Source organism: Salvelinus alpinus, chromosome 2 (genome assembly GCF_045679555.1).
Source record: "Salvelinus alpinus chromosome 2, SLU_Salpinus.1, whole genome shotgun sequence".
NCBI lineage: Eukaryota > Metazoa > Chordata > Actinopteri > Salmoniformes > Salmonidae > Salvelinus > Salvelinus alpinus.
Genome location: NC_092087.1, coordinates 9,992,983 through 10,010,957, shown reverse-complemented (window position 1 = coordinate 10,010,957; position 17,975 = coordinate 9,992,983). Strand labels below are relative to the sequence as shown.

At 42.5% G+C, this 17,975-nt stretch overlaps 2 protein-coding genes across 6 annotated transcripts in view; one reads left to right on the top strand and one right to left on the bottom strand.

Annotated features, from left to right (window-relative positions):
• Positions 1-2,081, top strand: part of tarbp2 (TAR (HIV) RNA binding protein 2) — a 13,606-nt gene extending 11,525 nt beyond the window's left edge. For all 4 annotated transcript variants that reach the window (XM_071366256.1, XM_071366246.1, XM_071366273.1 and 1 more), the window contains exon 8: positions 282-2,081. In XM_071366256.1, the coding sequence (XP_071222357.1) occupies positions 282-439 (158 nt within the window). In that variant the 3' untranslated portion in view covers positions 440-2,081. The remainder of the gene's footprint in view (positions 1-281) is intronic.
• tespa1 (thymocyte expressed, positive selection associated 1) lies at positions 2,067-17,975 on the bottom strand. 2 transcript variants are annotated; one of them, XM_071366226.1, is made up of 11 exons: positions 17,778-17,975; positions 17,248-17,290; positions 11,721-11,764; positions 11,552-11,605; positions 10,551-10,590; positions 10,329-10,385; positions 9,145-9,237; positions 8,711-8,919; positions 3,963-5,398; positions 3,260-3,347; positions 2,067-2,689 (listed from the first exon to the last, which is right to left on the bottom strand). In XM_071366226.1, the coding sequence occupies exons 1-11, from the start codon at positions 17,929-17,931 to the stop codon at positions 2,580-2,582; spliced, it is 2,328 nt and encodes a 775-aa protein (XP_071222327.1). In that variant the 5' UTR covers positions 17,932-17,975; the 3' UTR covers positions 2,067-2,579. The 2 variants fall into 2 exon arrangements, with proteins under 2 accessions (XP_071222327.1, XP_071222336.1); XM_071366235.1 differs by lacking the exons at positions 17,248-17,290; positions 17,778-17,975 and adding an exon at positions 11,838-11,867.

Sequence of the window (17,975 nt, the reverse complement as noted above, 5' to 3'; positions counted from 1 at the left end):
GGGTGGTGTGGGGAGGGTTCTCTCTGGTTGCCGGGAGAGGTCTGGGGTGTGACTGACGAGCAAACCCTAGTTGCTAGGGGTGGTGGAAACATGGTTTCTGGGGTTGGGTGTGTAGGTCCACTTTGTTTTCCTGTTTTATACTGAATGTACTATTAATGTGGCAGTTACTTGTTTTATCGTATTGAAATGGATAAAGTACCTAATCTGCTAAACTGATCCTAAACCATCTCTTTGTGAATACGTGGCCAGGCTGTGATGTCTTTATTGTTTCCTTGTTCCAGAGGAGCACAGTCTGAGCGGACTGTGCCAGTGTCTGGTAGAGCTATCCACTCAGCCAATCACAGTGTGCCACGGCTTCGCACCCAATCAGGACGCTGCCCGCGCCAGCGCAGCCCACAATGCACTGCAGTACCTCAAAATCATGGCTGGGGGGAAGTGACCGTCTCCCAGACCGACCTCTCTCCATGGCAACGACCTAGACCCTGATCATATGACACATCCACCTCGGAGGGTGGAAGCATCTTCCAACCAATGGTGGTTAGGGGAAGTGACCATTGATTGACCCAGAATTACCCATGATGTGGGAATTGGAATTGAGATTTGTCCCCACACATCGCTGTAGTCCTATCTGGTCTGTTCATTCCTAAATGCACCCTGAAGATATCCCACATAGCCCTAGATAATTTGTCCCTATGCCCTGAAGATATCCCACATAGTCCTCGATGTCCTCTTGATTGGCTACACTGGCCATTTATTTGGATGGTCAGTCACCCACCTGCTCTGCTGTTACGTGCCTAGAGAGATACTCTGCAGAGAAAGGGCCAAATACATTTGACAACAACCCCCATTTGACTGTAGCCTCTTTCTCTAGTTGCCACATCTACAATGATTGACTTTGGTTGCCTTTTCATTAGCTAGTACTTTGTCGTCAACCAAAAATATATACCCCCCCTGTTGAAGAAGTCTTGGCCTGAATGAAGTCTAATTTTGGACATTGAAAAGTGGACATTTAACGACATGAGTTCTTAAATTGGAGACTTGTGTACTTTTATTGACAAGTTGACAAGATCCAGCCCATCTGTCTGTCTTGTCATTTTTGTGTTTAGTAATTTGCCTTTTAGAAGAGTCATCTGATAACTGTTAAAAGGTGTACATTTTAAATTATGATTGCTTAACATCTGAAATGCAAAATGTTATTTTGAGTTTTGGAATTACATTTACCATTGAATTTCTTTCTTTGTCAGACCTCACAAAACCCTGTTTGAAATTGTGAATGGATTACTGTGATCTAAAAATACACATTTTAAGATGTCAAAAGTGAATCGCTGTTTGAGTAGCTGGTAGCTCTCGTAAAACCGTGTCAATGGCCCTTCAATTAATTGATAATATCACTTCCCTCAACTGTGGTTGTTCATAATGTCTGAAATGGACCATCTAATTAGCCTGTGTGCCAGTCTGTTCATGGTCTCTTACCCACTACTTATGGAATTGCAATGTTAAACAATGACAATAGAGTAGGCCAAAAAGCACAAACAGATCTGGGACCAGGCTAGCATCTAATTGAGATGGAATTGTATCGCTGCATTTAATATAGTAGATCATCTAAGTTGGATTCTCCGGCTGACTAATCTGCTCCTCATCTACCTCCTGTTACACGCTAATGGTATAGCCCGAACTCTATATCCTCCCGTGTTTACTCCCACCACTTCAGAGAGTCAAGGTTTCATATGGGACGTTGAGTCAAGAATAGTATTGGTGTAATGAGTGTCTGAAGTATACTGGCTGTAGTAGGGTGACACTAGGTTGCTGCTACATCTCATGATGAGCAAGCAGTGAGAGAAACGCAATGTACCACACACCTCTGATTTCAGATTAGTTGGGTTAAATGCGGAAGACCCATTTCAGTTGTACAACTGACTAGGTATCCTCTTATTTCCCCTTTTCCAATGTTTGACGATTTTGTGGAAAGTGTTGTTGCCCAAATACATAGTCGAACTGAAACGTGGCCCAACACGGTTTTGCTTTGTTCCTTTTTGATTAAAATACTTGATTTCAGTGCAAATAAATGTTTATTGAAATCACTTTTATTGATTCTCTTAATTTAGAAAACATTTATTTTTAACATCCATAAATAACAATTTTCCCCAAAAAATGTCACAGCACTAGCATGGATGAATGACTGTCGACAGTAACACTGGACATAGGACAGTCTACACAATCAAACCGAAGGATTGAGTTCCTGTCCGACTACACTGAAGACTCATGCCAGATCTTACAACGCCTGGATAAGTATTTAACATGTCAGCTAACCACATTGTCTGGCACACAACCGTTGGTTGATGCAATGCCTGCGCATCAGGTTAGGCAATTTGATCTGTGTTAAATATACCTCCGGGGCAATGCGTTAACCGATGGAAGACAACTGTGTACTCGGACGACGTCACGCCAGTGGGTGTGTTCATGATGTCATTAACAATAACAAACCTTTTCATACTTCATGAACAATCCGTATCTGTTGAATGTATCTTCAGTGGCTGAATATGTTTGTGTGACTCATACAAATAAATAGTTCCCGGAGTCTATTTCCCTGAGGGTCTGTCCGTCAGCTCTTGTCTCTCAGGGGAGTAGACGTCTTCATCGGCGTAGCCACTACTGTCTGATTGCATGCTGTCCCCTCGAACCACCAGACCTACAGAAAGAGAACCTCAGGTCTACACACAGATGGATACAGCCATATTCTCCTCATGGCTTTAACACAGGCCTACAATACTTCACAGAATTAAACATGCAGGGTCAACCAGAAATCTACCCATACTTTCCTCAACATTTCCAGTTAGCTGACGTTCTTGATGAACAACAATTATTCTTACGAGAAAGTGTGGGTACAAGTTGTGAACACACCTTCACACATACGTGTGCGTACACAGCAACTCATTTGCAGGTAATGTAACAGCACTGCCCATTTCAGCTACAGTATCAACCACATTCACTTCAAACTGTAATTTGAAAAGGGTGTGTGTTCCTGTGAGATTAAACCAAAGTCCCAGTCAGCAATTTGACTGCTCTGAATCGCACTAGTCAGTCATCTTTCTCTAAAAACAACTAGTTTGGTAGTAAACTCATTAAAAAAAAGGGTTCCCCTATGGGGACAGCCGAGGAACCATTTTAGGTTCTAGATAGCACCTTTTCCCCCCCTAAGAGTGTAGTGAGCAGATATAGACTGTTAATATCACTAGGTCTCAGCTGACTATGAACTCACCTTTGTTTTGATTGACAGTAGACCGTGACAAAGATGCTGACCGTATAGTTTCTTGCTGTCCAAAGTCTTCCTCCCCTGCGCTATGTACCTATTGGAAAAACAGGTAGTCAGGAAAAACTCCTGGCCCAAGTATACATAGTCACTTCACCCCTACCTACATGTACAGATTACGTCGACTAACCTGTATCCCCTGTATATAGCCTCCACATTGACTCGGTACCGGTACCCCCTGTATATAGCCTCCACATTGACTCAGTACCGTAACACCCTGTATATAGCCTCCACATTGACTCGGTGCAGGTACCCCCTGTATATAGCCTCCACATTGACTCGGTACCGGTACCCCCTGTATATAGCCTCCACATTGACTCTGTACTGGTACCCCCTGTATATAGCCTCGTTATTGTTATTTTATTGTGTTACTTTTTATGATTATTTTTTACTTTATTTGGTAAATATTTTCTTAACTCTTCTTGAACTGCACTGTTGGTTAAGGGCTTGTAATTAAGCATTTCACGGTAAAGTCTACACTTGTTATATTCGGTGCATTTGACAAAGTTTGATTTGAGTTGCTTTATGTCAGGCAGCCAAGGATGGATAGATAATGGACTACACCAGATAGATGTGTGTATCAGCCCTAGGAACTCAGAGGCCGGAGTACGGTGCGCCATATAGGTCAATCCAAAACAGTTCTGTCACTTACCTCCTCCAGCTCAAAGGAGTTGGCCTGTTGAATAGTGTGGGAGAGCTGCCCCTGGAGTGGTGGTGGTTTCAGAGGACTCAGGTACCTCTTGTTCCTCCATACACCTGGATAACACTGAGCTGCTGGAGGCACCACTGTGGTCCCACCACTGGGAGGGAGAATCATCTCAGGTGCATCTGTGTCTAAAGAACTAGAAGGTGTCACATCAGTAACAGTGATGAGACAAGGGGACTTCCTGCGACTAAGGAGCTCTATAGGCACGAACGTTGACACCACCGGTGTTCCAGTTTCTCCCAAGCTGGATTCAACCTTAGACATGGGAGTTACCGTGACCTCTAAACTCTTGGCTGAGTTACTGGCGGTTAAGCATTCCTCCTCCCTGGGTTGGTGTAGTCCGTCTGATGTGGTGAAGGATCGGTCAGATCTTCTGACGTTCTCAGAGGAGACGACAGATGACAAAGTGTCCGCCGCCTGTGTGTTAGTATTCCACTGTTGTAGTTGACTGCTGTACGGAGCCTGGTGAACACACTCAACGATCTGAGGACGGGTGATGTCGTGGGTAACCTTGGCGACCGGTGCCACTACCGTTGCCCAGCCTGTGGGATGAATCGTGTTTTGAGTTTCTCCAACTTTACAAGTAGGTCTTGGAGTAGTAAGGCCAAAGTCCAGCTTCTTCCTACTACTGGGCTCTCTTTGATGACCTGATTCTGAAAGTGATGATGCCCCAAGGTTGGGTGTTGTGTCAGGATGTTGCTCTCTCTCTAAATCAACTCCATTCCTATCTGATGACGATCCCTGCTCCAACTCCTTGTCCCTGACTGTGTCTCTATGTCCCGGTGTCTCTGTCTCTCTGTCCCTGAACATACGTGTGCCCACAGCACATGCCTTATTACTATCCCCAGTGTCCATATCCTGTACATCTGAAAACAACCCCTGCTCCCCCTCCCTGTCTATGTGTCCCTGTGTCTCTGTCTCTCTATCCTTCACCATCGTGTCCACAGCAGCACTCGTCTCATTACTGTCCCCTGTATCCTGATTATCCTCCATGTCTCTGGATAAAGCCTCTGCCTTGGTGTTCTCCAGGACCAGACCCACCAAGTCAGGCAGGCTGCTTCTCTTCTTGGGGGCCGACCCAGACCCAGGCCCTGGGGAGAGTCCTGGTCTGGGGCAGGCAGAGTCCGAGCCCAGCCGGGCGGAACCCCCAGAGCCAGTATACAGGCACATCTTAGAAACCGTGTCCTTGAGTCGTTCCACTGGAGACCTCGGTTCGCTGCGGACGCTTCCCATGAAGCGCCGTCCGATCTGCCCTTCAGCGGTGGGGGAGAAGCTGAACTCGGGAGGGGCGAGTTTCTGGAGGGGTGTGCGGGACACGTGTGAGTAGAGGGAGTAGAAGGCGTTGGCCATGGCTGTCAGCACCTCTACCTGCCTGAAACGACCTGCAGGGTGGAAGAAACGTTCATCAGGGAAAGAGAAAGGAACAGTTTGTTTGGAATGCTGCCTAACACAGAGGACAATCAGAGCATTGTACTGTTTGGAATGCTGCCTAACACAGAGGACAATCAGAGCATTGTACTATTTGGAATGCTGCCTAACACAGAGGACAATCAGAGCATTGTACTGTTTGGAATGCTGCCTAACACAGAGGACAATCAGAGCATTGTACTATTTGGAATGCTGCCTAACACAGAGGACAATCAGAGCAGTGTACTGTTTGGAATGCTGCCTAACACAGAGGACAATCAGAGCATTGTACTGTTTGGAATGCTGCCTAACACAGAGGACAATCAGAGCAGTGTACTGTTTGGAATGCTGCCTAACACAGAGGACAATCAGAGCATTGTACTGTTTGGAATGCTGCCTAACACAGAGGACAATCAGAGCAGTGTACTGTTTGGAATGCTGCCTAACACAGAGGACAATCAGAGCATTGTACTGTTTGGAATGCTGCCTAACACAGAGGACAATCAGAGCATTGTACTGTTTGGAATGCTGCCTAACACAGAGGACAATCAGAGCATTGTACTATTTGGAATGCTGCCTAACACAGAGGACAATCAGAGCATTGTACTATTTGGAATGCTGCCTAACACAGAGGACAATCAGAGTATTGTACTGTTTGGAATGCTGCCTAACACAGAGGACAATGAGAGTATTGTACTGTTTGGAGAAACATTTGGAGAAACATACTACAGTGCCTTCAGAAAGTATTCACACCCCTTGATTTGTTCCACATTTTGTTGTGTTACAGCCTGCATTTAAAACAGTAAATCTACTTTTGTAAACCAATACTTTTTTGTCATTGGTTTACACCCCATAATGTCAAAGTGGAATTATGTTGTTTGATATTTTTACAAATTAATAAATGTCTTGAGTCAATAAGTAATCAACCCCTTTGTTATGACAAGCCTAAATAAGTTGAGGGGTAACATGTTGCTTAACAAGTCACATAATAACACTGTGTTCAATAGTAGTGTTGAACATGATTTTGAATGACTACCCCATCTCTGTACCCCACACATACAATTATCTGTAAATTGAGCAGTGAATTTCAAACACATATTCAACTACAAAAGACCAGGGAGGTTTTCCAATGCCTCGCAAAGAAGGGCACCTATTGGTAAATAAAAGCTGTCATTGAATATCCCTTTGACCATGGTAAAGTTATTAATTACAGTTTGGATGGTGTATCAGTACACCCAGTCACTACAAAGATACAGGCGTCGTTCCTAACTCAGTTGCCAGAGAAGAAGGAAACAGCTCAGGGATTTCACCATGAGGCCAATGGTGACTTCAAAACAGTTACAGAGTTTAATGGCTGTGATAGGAAATATGGATGGATCAACAACATTGTAGTTCCTCCACAATACTAACCTAATTGACAGAGTGAAAAGAAGGAAGCCTGTACAGAATAAAAAATATTCCTAAACATGCATTTGTTTGCAACTGTAAAATTAACTATGCGAGAGATGACGGTGGAAATGCTTTTATGCTCAAATAAGAGAATGTCATTTTACTTTCTCTACCATAAACCGCCTCCAACGTCATTTTACAGAATTTGGCAGTGCGTCCAACCGGCCTCACAACCGCAGACCACATGCAACCACACCAGCCCAGAACCTCCACATCCGGCTTCTTCACCTGAGGGATCGATCGTCTGAGACTAGCCACTCGGTGATGAAACCGAGGTGTGGTTCTGTCTGTAATAAAGCTCTTTATGTGGGGAAAACTCAATCTGATTGGCTGGGCCTGGATCCCAGTGGGTGGGCCTATGCCCTCCCAGGCCCACCCATGGTTGTGCCCCTGCCCAGTCATGTTAAATCCATTGATTAGGGCCTAATTTATTTATTTGAATTGACTGATTTCGTTTATATGAAAACGTAACTCAGTAAAATTGTTGAAATTGTTGCATGTTGCGTGTATTTTTTGTTCAGTATAAATGAGATACAGTGGCTTGCGAAAGTATTCACCCTCTTGGCATTTTTCCTATTTTGTTGCCTTACAACCTGGAATTAAAATACATTTCTGGGGGGGTTGTATAATTTGATTTACACAACATGCCTACGACTTTGAAGATGTAAAATATTTTTTGTAAAACAAACAAGAAATAAGACCAAAAAACTGAAAACTTGGGCGTGCATAACTATTCACCCCCCCCCCCCCCCCAAAGTCAATTATTTGTAGAGCCACCTTATCTTTGGTCTCTTTGTTGCCTCTCTGATTAATGCCCTCCTTGCCTGATCTGTGAGTTTTGGTGGGTGGCCCTCACTTGCAAGGTTTGTTGTGGTGCCATATTCTTTCCATGTTTTAATAATGGATTTAATGGTGCTCCGTGGGATGTTCAAAGTGTCAGATATTGTTTTGGAACCCAACCCTGATCTGTACTTCTCCACAACTTTGTCCCTGACCTGTTTGGAGAACTCCTTGGTCTTCATGGTGCCACTTGCTTGGTGGTGCCCCTTGCTTAGTGGTGTTGCAGACTCTGGGGCCTTTCAGAACAGGTGTATATATACTGAGATCATGTGACACTTAGATTGAACACAGGTGGACTTTATTTAACTAATTATGTGACTTCTGAAGGTAATTGGTTGCACCAGATCTTATTTAGGGGCTTTATAGCAAAGGGGGTGAATAGATATGCACCTACCACTTTTCCATTTTTAATTGTTTTACATTTTTTGAAACAAGTTTTTTTTCCATTTTACTTCACCAATTTGGACTACTTTCTGTATGTCCATTACATGTAAGCCAAATTAAAATCCATTTAAATTACAGGTTGTAATGCAACAAAATAGGAAAAACGCCAAGGGGGGTGAATACTTTTGCAAGGCACTATATTTCTGAATTAAATTTCAATAAATTAGCTACAATTTCTAAAAAAACATCTTTTCACTTTGTTATTATGTGGGGGTATTGTGTGTAGATGGGTGAGAGATCATTTTTTTTATTTTCAAATTTAAATTCAGGATGTAACACAACAAAAAGGTGGAATAAGTCAAGAGATATGAATGCTTTCTGAAGGCACTGTGTACTCTGAGTTATATAGACACTGTCAGTCTGTAGATGTAGTTGTCTATTGTACACTTTGATTTAGTGATGCAACTGTTTCAACTGCATGAAAAGTGCTACATAACTACAGTTTATTATGTAAATTATAGCTGAGTCATATACAGGAAGCTGTGGGTGTTGCATGGTGATGACCACAGTAGTGTGGGCGGGAGTCTGACACAATGGTGTGTGTTTTGTCTTACTGGCCAGGGAGAGTCCTGGGTCCTCCTGTCGGAGCCGGTGCAGTTGGGACTGAAGAAAGAGGCGGAGGTTGATGCCGTGGGCATGGGACGGGAAGTTGATGAAGCGGATAGGGATACGGGCCGTAACCTCAGGCTCATCACAACCAAACCCTAACTGGTACAGAGTCTCCTCTGCATCCTCCGCACACATCTGCAGCGCCTCCGACACACTGGGTGTGTGTGTGTGTGTGTGTAGGTGATGAGTCAGAGAGACAGAAGAAGAGAGAGGGGATGAGGACGGAGATATAGAGGAAGAGAAGGGAGAGAGAGAGAGAGAGAGAGAGAGAGAGAGAGAGATTTACTGACTGCACTTCAGTTTACGCATTCTCAGTGACGTTGTACTAGATCTGTTAGACTGTGAAACATCAGGTTGAGAGTGGTTGGTCCTAACTCGCCTCGATGCTTTACTGGTGCTTTTGGAGAGCCCACTGGAGGCCAGACTGTGACCCAGGTGGAGATGGGGCAGAGCCAGCCTCTGGCGGGGAGTACTGCAGATACAGTACAAGAAAACAGGAATCAAAGATCAAACACCTGTGACAGGCCAAAATAAACAATGGGCAAAACAAACCAGAACGATTCTAATAACTTTGTAACAGTAGTTGGCAAAACAAACCAGAAAGATTCTAATAACTTTGTAACAGTAGTTGGCAAAACAAACCAGAAAGATTCTAATAACTTTGTAACAGTAGTTGGCAAAACAAACCAGAAAGATTCTAATAACTTTGTAACAGTAGTTGGCAAAACAAACCAGAAAGATTCTAATAACTTTGTAACAGTAGTTGGCAAAACAAACCAGAAAGATTCTAATAACTTTGTAACAGTAGTTGGCAAAACAAACCAGAAAGATTCTAATAACTTTGTAACAGTAGTTGGCAAAACAAACCAGAAAGATTCTAATAACTTTGTAACAGTAGTTGGCAAAACAAACCAGAAAGATTCTAATAACTTTGTAACAGTAGTTGGCAAAACAAACCAGAAAGATTCTAATAACTTTGTAACAGTAGTTGGCAAAACAAACCAGAAAGATTTTAATAACTTTGTAACAGTAGTTGGCAAAACAAACCAGAAAGATTCTAATAACTTTGTAACAGTAGTTGGCAAAACAAACCAGAAAGATTCTAATAACTTTGTAACAGTAGTTGGCAAAACAAACCAGAAAGATTCTAATAACTTTGTAACAGTAGTTGGCAAAACAAACCAGAAAGATTCTAATAACTTTGTAACAGTAGTTGGCAAAACAAACCAGAAAGATTCTAATAACTTTGTAACAGTAGTTGGCAAAACAAACCAGAAAGATTTTAATAACTTTGTAACAGTAGTTGGCAAAACAAACCAGAAAGATTCTAATAACTTTGTAACAGTAGTTGATGCATGTTATTATTTATTATTATGCCTGTATTAAACAGAAGTCATATCTTAATGTACCTGTATTTAATGTACTAATGTAGTAGTAGCTGGGAAAATGCATAAAGAGGCATTGTAAAAATAAAAAATAAAATAAAAACTCCAGACTATAATTTTAGCCTGCCATGTGTAGTACTTTGTAAATTTGACAGATCTACTGTGGGTGGCCACTGACCTGGTGGTGACTCCTCTGTGAGGATGTTTGGGTGGCGGTGGCAGCAGTGGGCAGCTCCTACACAGGCACCATTTAGCCAGCAGGCACCACCATTGGGAGATAAAAGCAGGTCAATTTACGTCACGTCAACCATACTTGACTAAACTAAACCTCCCTCTAAATAGGAAAGACGTTTAGACAGAATTTATGTAATTAAACCACACATTCTTCATGTTGTCTTACCCCAGTTCTGAGACTCCTTCCTCAACATTTAATACTGTAGCTGTAGAACATTAAAGAAAAGTAACGTTTCAGTGAAAACAAAACACTGGTTGTGTGTGTGTGTGTATGTGTATATGTGTGTGTATGTGTGTGTGTGTGTGTGTGTATGTGTGTATGTGTGTATATGTGTATGTGTATGTATGTGTATGTGTGTATATGTGTGTGTGTGTGTGTGTGTGTGTGTATGTGTGTGTGTGTATATGTGTATGTGTATGTGTGTATATGTATGTGTATGTGTATGTATGTGTATGTGTGTGTGTGTGTGTGTGTGTGTGTGTGTGTGTGTGTGTGTGTGTGTGTGTGTGTGTGTGTGTGTGTGTATATGTGTGTGTGTGTGTGTGTGTGTGTATATGTGTGTGTGTGTGTATATGTACATTTCCTCTGTGACATGTGCCCCTTTGTGTTGTGACTAGACTTCAGTGAGCGATGGCTCGTCTCTTTTCAGACACGCCCTCATCTTTGCTTTATATATCGGGCCAGTCTTAGGGCGAGGCAGTCAGTCAACAGCTAAATAACATGCACCAGCATGTCAGACACTCAATTAAGAGGTGAAGGCTTAAGATTAGATTGTTTTGTTTCAGTGTAACTACATGTCGTTGATGTACCAGCAGTGGAGAAGCAGTCCTATGCCATGAGGACGGTGTATCTCACTAACATTGCACAGTCCTGTACCCTGGATTTATTAAATGGCAAATGTTTTTAAAAAAAGCTTCCACTAGTCAAAACAGGTATAATGGACTTCACAAGGTGACACACTTACAGAGACCAACCGTTCCCAAAACATCCATGATGCTCTCCTAATTTTCCTACGAAACTATTTCCTGCTTTGATTATTTCCTGTGGTGTGTGTGTGTGTGTGTGTGTGTGTGTGTGTGTGTGTGTGTGTGTGTGTGTGTGTGTGTGTGTGTGTGTGTGTGTGTGTAAATGTGTGCCAATGGGTTTATGTTCTCTTCCATCCTCACCCTCGGCCCCCAGACTCAGGTCATCTTCAAAACTGTTCGATTTCAGCAGAGACTCTGGAAGAAGAGAGGAGACTGAAATCAGTGTTCTGTTGTGACCAGTAGGATATGACATCATCGCTCCATGCTGACAGTAGATTTCAGTGACGGGTGGCTTTGTTGTCAGACTTACCAACAGTCAGATTATGTCTAGAGTTTTCTGAGTCCCTCTCCAGCCTAATGAGAAGACGTAGGTTACATGTTGTTACTAATCATAAAGTTTAAATAAAAATAAATAAAACGTACACACCAAAACAAAACCTTTATTATTACAACACCGCCTGGTACGGCAACTGCTCGGCCTCCGACCGCAAGGCACTACAGAGAGTAGTGTGTACGGCCCAGTACATCACCGGGGCCAAGCTTCCTGCCATCCAGGACCTCTATACCAGGCGGTGTCAGAGGAAAGCACAAAAAATTGTCAAAGACCCCAGCCACCCTAGTCATAGACTGTTCTCTCTGCTACCGCACGGCAAGCGGTACCGGAGCGCAAAGTTCAGGTCCAAGAAGCTCCTAAATCATTTTTACCCCAAAGCTATAAGACTCCTGAACAGCTAATCAATTGGCTACCCAGACTATTTGCATTGCCCCCCCTGACTATTTGCATTGCCCCCCCCCCCCGCTGCTGCTACTCTCTGTTATTATCTATGCATATTCACTTTAATAACTCTACCTACATGTACATATTACCTCAATTACCTCAACTAACCAGTGCCCCCGCACATTGACTCTGTACCGGTACCCCCTGTATATAGCCCCGCTACTGTTATTTACTGCTGCTCTTTAATAATTTGTTATTCTTATCTCTTACCTTTTTTTTGGGGCGGGGGGGGGTATTTTCTTAAAACTGCATTGTTGGTTTGTAAGTAAGCATTTCAATGTAAGGTTGTATTCCTGTTGTATTCCTGTTGTATTCGATGTATGTGACAAATAAAATTGAATTTGATTTATTCCATCATTGGTTACTCTGAGAGTTCCTCATATTGACGTTGGCACCCCAGACCCTATGGTGCCAACCCCAGGCCCTATGGTGCCAACCTTGAAAAAGCCATTCCAATTTCTTCTCTTACTAAAAGGGATAGACCAGTTCTATGCAATCTTATAGCCATAGCAACTATATAGATATCAACCATCAGACAGCGCCTGTTGAATGTAGCTTGTTTGAATTGGAGTTTCCATGTGACTTTAAAAAAACGTAAAGGGCTTGGGTTGATGCATCTGAACATTAGGAATTGACTTCCTAAACTGGATTACATTAAGATCTGGGCTATGCAGACGTATCCGGACATTCTGGTATTGACTGAAACTTGGATCTCTGGGGACATTCTGGACTATGATATTAATAATAAGGGTTATTATGTGTTCAGAGCTGACTCTTTTTTTTTTGCTACTACACTGAACAAAAATATAAACACAACATGTAAAGTGTTGGTTTCAAGATCTGACCTAAAAATTGAATGTTCCATACGCACAAAAAGCTCAGATTTTGTGCACAAATTTAGTTACATCCCTGTTAGTGAGCATTTCTCCTTTGCCAAGATCATCCATCCACCTGACAGGTGTGGCAAATCAAGAAGCTAATTAAACAGCATGATCATTACACAGGTGCACCTTGTACTGGGGACAATAAAAGGCCACTCTAAAATGTGCCGTTCTGTCACAACACAATGCCACAGATGTTTCAAGTTTTTAGAGAGCGTACAATTGGCAAGCTGACTGCAGGAATGTCCACCAGAGCTGTTGCCAGAGAATTTCCTTTCTCTACCATAAGCCTCCTCCAACATCGTTTTTGAGAATTTGACAGTATAGCCAAACGGCCTCTCAACCTCATGTGTGGGAGAGCGGTTTCCTGATGTCAAAGTTGTGTTCCAATTCCTGCCCATATCCAGCAACTTCAGACAGCCATTGAAAAGATTAGGACAACATTCCACAGGCCACAATCGACAGCCTGATCAACTCTATGTGAAGGAGATGTCGCGCTGCTTGAGCCAAACGGTGATCACACCAGATACTGACTGGTTTTCTGATCCACGCCCCTAGCTTTTCTTTAAGGTACATGTGACCAACAGATGCATATCTGTATTCCCAGTCATGTGAAATCCATAGATTAGGGCCTAATTTATTTATTTCAATTGGCTGATTTCTTTATATGAACTGTAACTCAGTACAATATTTGAAATTGTTGAATGTTGTGTTTATATTTTTGTTCAGTATATCTTTAAGCCTTTGTCTGGGGAAAAATGTCATCCATAACTGTTATAGGGGTCGATTGTACTCCCCCGGCTAACCTTTGTGCACTCGATGAGGAAACCAGTTTTTATTTTTTATTTTACTAAAATCAGAAGTTATTATCCTGGGTGACCTAAATTATTATTATTATGATTTTTTTTTTTTTTTTTTTTTATTTATCCCCTTTTCTCCCCAATTTTCGTGGTATCCAATCGCTAGTAATTACTATCTTGTCTCATCGCTACAACTCCCGTACGGGCTCGGGAGAGACGAAGGTCGAAAGTCATGCGTCCTCCGAAGCACAACCCAACCAAGCCGCACTGCTTCTTAACACAGCGCGCCTCCAACCCGGAAGCCAGCCGCACCAATGTGTCGGAGGAAACACCGTGCACCCGCCCCCCTCGGTTAGCGCGCACTGCGCCCGGCCCGCCACAGGAGTCGCTGGAGCGCGATGAGACAAGGATATCCCTACCGGCCAAACCCTCCCTAGCCCGGACGACGCTAAGCCAATTGTGCGTCGCCCCACGGACCTCCCGGTCGCGGCCGGCTGCGACAGAGCCTGGGCGCGAACCCAGACTCTGGTGGCGCAGCATAGCACTGCGATGCAGTGCTCTAGACCACTGCGCCACCCGGGAGGCCTGGGTGACCTAAATTATGATTGAGAAATGCAGGCTTCAGACAATCTAAAAAACATGTTTAATGATCTAAACCTCACCCAGATGGTGACTAAGCCTACATGGCCCAACCCGAAAGATCCTTCAAAGTCAACTCTGATTGTTCTTATTTTAACCGATACACCAGATAAATATGTTTCTACTGGTGTCTTCACTCAAGACAGTGACTATTGCCCAGTTGTATGCATTAGAGATGTGAGAATACAAAAATCTAAAAGAAGCTTTAAAAAAAACTTCAGTGAGCAGGCTTTTTTTTTTTTAATTTATTACACAATCTTTATTTTAGTGACCTTGATTGTATTTCAGCTAATCCCTGAACATGATTTAGCTTTGAGCCTTTTTTTGTAGATGTCTTCAATACTATTGTAGATAATCATGCTACCTTTAAAAAAAGGGTTAAAGACAGATCAAATGCTTGGTACACTCCGGAATTATCATAAAAGAGATGATGCTTAGGTCAAGGCCAGGAACAGAAGCTTAGGCCCGGACTGGCAAGCTTTTAAGCAACTGAGGAATCATTATGTACAACAATAACAAAAACATATTCAGAAAGGCTAAATCTGATTATTATGTAACCACTCTTTCAGATTGTAATAGGAACCCGGCTACATGTAGACTATTTACAGAAAAACAAGTCCTGGATGCTTTGGTAGCAATAGACAACAACAAATCCACAGGAGCCTGACCAATTGGATCACAGTCTGCTTAAAGTGTGCAGCACCCATCATTGTTGGCTCAATAACCCACCATTTTTTTTATTTAACATTATTATCAGGAAATATTCAAAGAGTATAGACATCATCTCTTGTGCTGCCACTCCATAAGGACGGTGTCACGGCTGTTGAAAGGAGAGGACCAAGGTGCAGCGTGGTGAGCGTACATTTTCTTTTATTTAATCAAAATGACACCGAACAAAACAATAAACACTACAAAAACAAACCGTGAAGCTCAAAAATGATATATATATACATTTGCTGAAATTTCTAAAATCCTGTTGATCATGCTATTTTATTGAATAAGTTGTCCTCGATAGGCCTGAGCTCAGACACCTGATTGATGGGGTTAAGTCTGAATAAAGGTATAAAGGTGTACCACAGGGGTCGATCTTGGGACCTGTTCTCTTCACTATTTATATAAACACCATTGGTCTATCAATTAAAAATTGTATGTGGATATACAGTGCATTCGGAAAGTATTCAGACCCCTTGACCTTTTACACATTTTGTTATTTTACATCCTTGTTCTAAATTTTGTTTTTTCCCCTCGTCAATCTATACGCAATACCCCATAACGACAAAGTGAAAACAGGATTTTAGAAATTTCAGCAAATGTATATATACAGTGGGGAGAAAATCATCCCATCTGGTTTGCGCTTAGTGGGACTATGATTCGTTTTTCAACAGGACAACGACCCAACACACCTCCAGGCTGTGTAAGGGCTATTTGACCAAGGAGAGTGATGGAATGCTGCATCAGATGACCTGGCCTCCACAATCACATGTCGGAACTCCTTCAAAACTGTTGGAAAAGCATTCCTCATGAAGCTGGTTGAGAGAATGCCAAGAGTGTACAAAGCTGTCATCAAGGCAAAGGGTGGCTACTTTGAAGAATATAAAATATATTTGTATTTGTTTAACACTTTTTGGGGTTACTACATGATTATATGTGTTATTTCATAATTCTGATGTCTTCACTATTATTCTACAATGTAGAAAAGAGTAAATAAAGGAAAACCCTTGAATGAGTTGGTGTGTCCAAACTTTTGACTTGTACTATATATATATATATATATATATATCCTAACTGGCTATTTAGCCCCAGTGATCAGCTGCAGTCAGAATGAGTAAATACTACTGTCTGTTAGATAGATTATTAATGGTTGTTTAACCTTTGCCTTCTCTGTGTTAAACACATCCAGGTCAAACCAGACCTACTGTATCTTTACTATACAGGGTCAACCCTACAGGGATCATCTCTAGCCAGCTATCCTCTCAGTCTGTCCAACAAATCTACAGCTTTTACAAGTTTGTTCACTTCCTACAGAGGAAATGCTGTCAAGCGGATTGTCAGATAGTCAAGTGAAGTCAACCAGATGTTGTACGAACATCCCAGCATTTCTTATCCCACTTTATCCCACTGAAAAACCTACAAAGTAATAATACAAGTTCGCACGTCCCTTTTAGCCGCGTTTTCAGACTACTTGAGTAATTTGACTTGCGTTCATGACATCATGTTGCCAATAGAGTCGCGACCAAGTCATCTATGATCATTGGTAATAATACATAAGTAATTACACAATACTTAAGTTTCCATCCAGTTATACAACAATTTATTTTCTGTGCTAACATGGATGCTATTTTCTGTTAAACATAACTGGAGGAAGCAACAGAACAAACAGTACTATTCTACCAAATACGATGGAAACCTGGGACTATAAACACAACACCAAAGAAAGTTTGGAAATAGAATGTCCAACAGTATAAATAGAACACAACTAGTTCTAGAACCAAGGTGTTTCGGAACTGACTCAAGAATCCCCTTTGGGCCATGCCATTGACCTGTAACCATATCCTAAACAGAAAATCTCTATTTTCGAGCACAACTTAATACTGGCAATTCACATGTGTAACATTTCCCCCACACTGTGGGCGGTTTCCATCAACCTTTAGCTGCCACTGACGCATCATCCTTGCCTATTGAGTTTCTCTCTGAAGTTTTTCATTTCAAAGTCAAACCTTGCACGGCATGCTCACTCACCCACAGCCCAGCAGCCAGCTCTCAATCTTTCCTGCTGAGCATCCTGTGGAAACAGTAGATACAGAACGATCTGGGTGAGCATTCAGCATTAAGACAATTAACACTTCGTACATTTTTTTTTGCTCTGTTTTGTCACAAAGCTGTGATGCATCATGCAGAGGCCAGCCGCCCACATATTGTGACTTATAAATATACCAGACTAAACAGAGTTGTTGTTAAGGAATTTTAGCCCCCTGCCTGTTGTTGTTCAATAGATATTATACGGTAATGCATCAATGTCGCAGCGGTCTAAGGCACTGCATCTCAGTGCAAGAGGCGTCACTACAGTCCCTGGTTCGAATCCAGCCTGGATTACATCCGGCCGTGATTTGGAGTCCCATAGGGCAGCACACAATTGGCACAGCGGCGGCCGGGGTAGGCCGTCATTGTAAATAACTGACGTGCCTAGTTAAGTAAAGTTAACTTTTTTTTATTTTTAAATGTCACTCAAAATGTAAACTCTTTATCAAACTACCAAAATAAGAACTGACCTTCTGAGAAGACATCATCCTCTGATGCAGACTGGTGTGGAACAGACGGGTGGATGGATGGAGGTCCCTGTGGATCTTGTTCTTTCAGGGTTGGCCACTGGCGACCGGTCTGGAACCAGGCCTGACGCCTGGTTGTAGAAGACGGCCTCTCCATCAGACGGGGGGGGGGGGGGGGGCTGCATGGGGTCAACAAAAAGA

Coding starts and splice junctions, on each gene's coding strand:
- tespa1 (XM_071366226.1), bottom strand. CDS start 17,931: ATGGAGAGGCCGTCTTCTACAACCAGGCGTCAGGCCTGGTTCCAGACC. Junction 9,238..10,328: donor CACAGAGGAGTCACCACCAG/GTCAGTGGCCAC, acceptor CTGTATCTGCAG/TACTCCCCGCCAGAGGCTGG. Junction 3,348..3,962: donor ACTCCTTTGAGCTGGAGGAG/GTAAGTGACAGA, acceptor TTTTTCCAATAG/GTACATAGCGCAGGGGAGGA.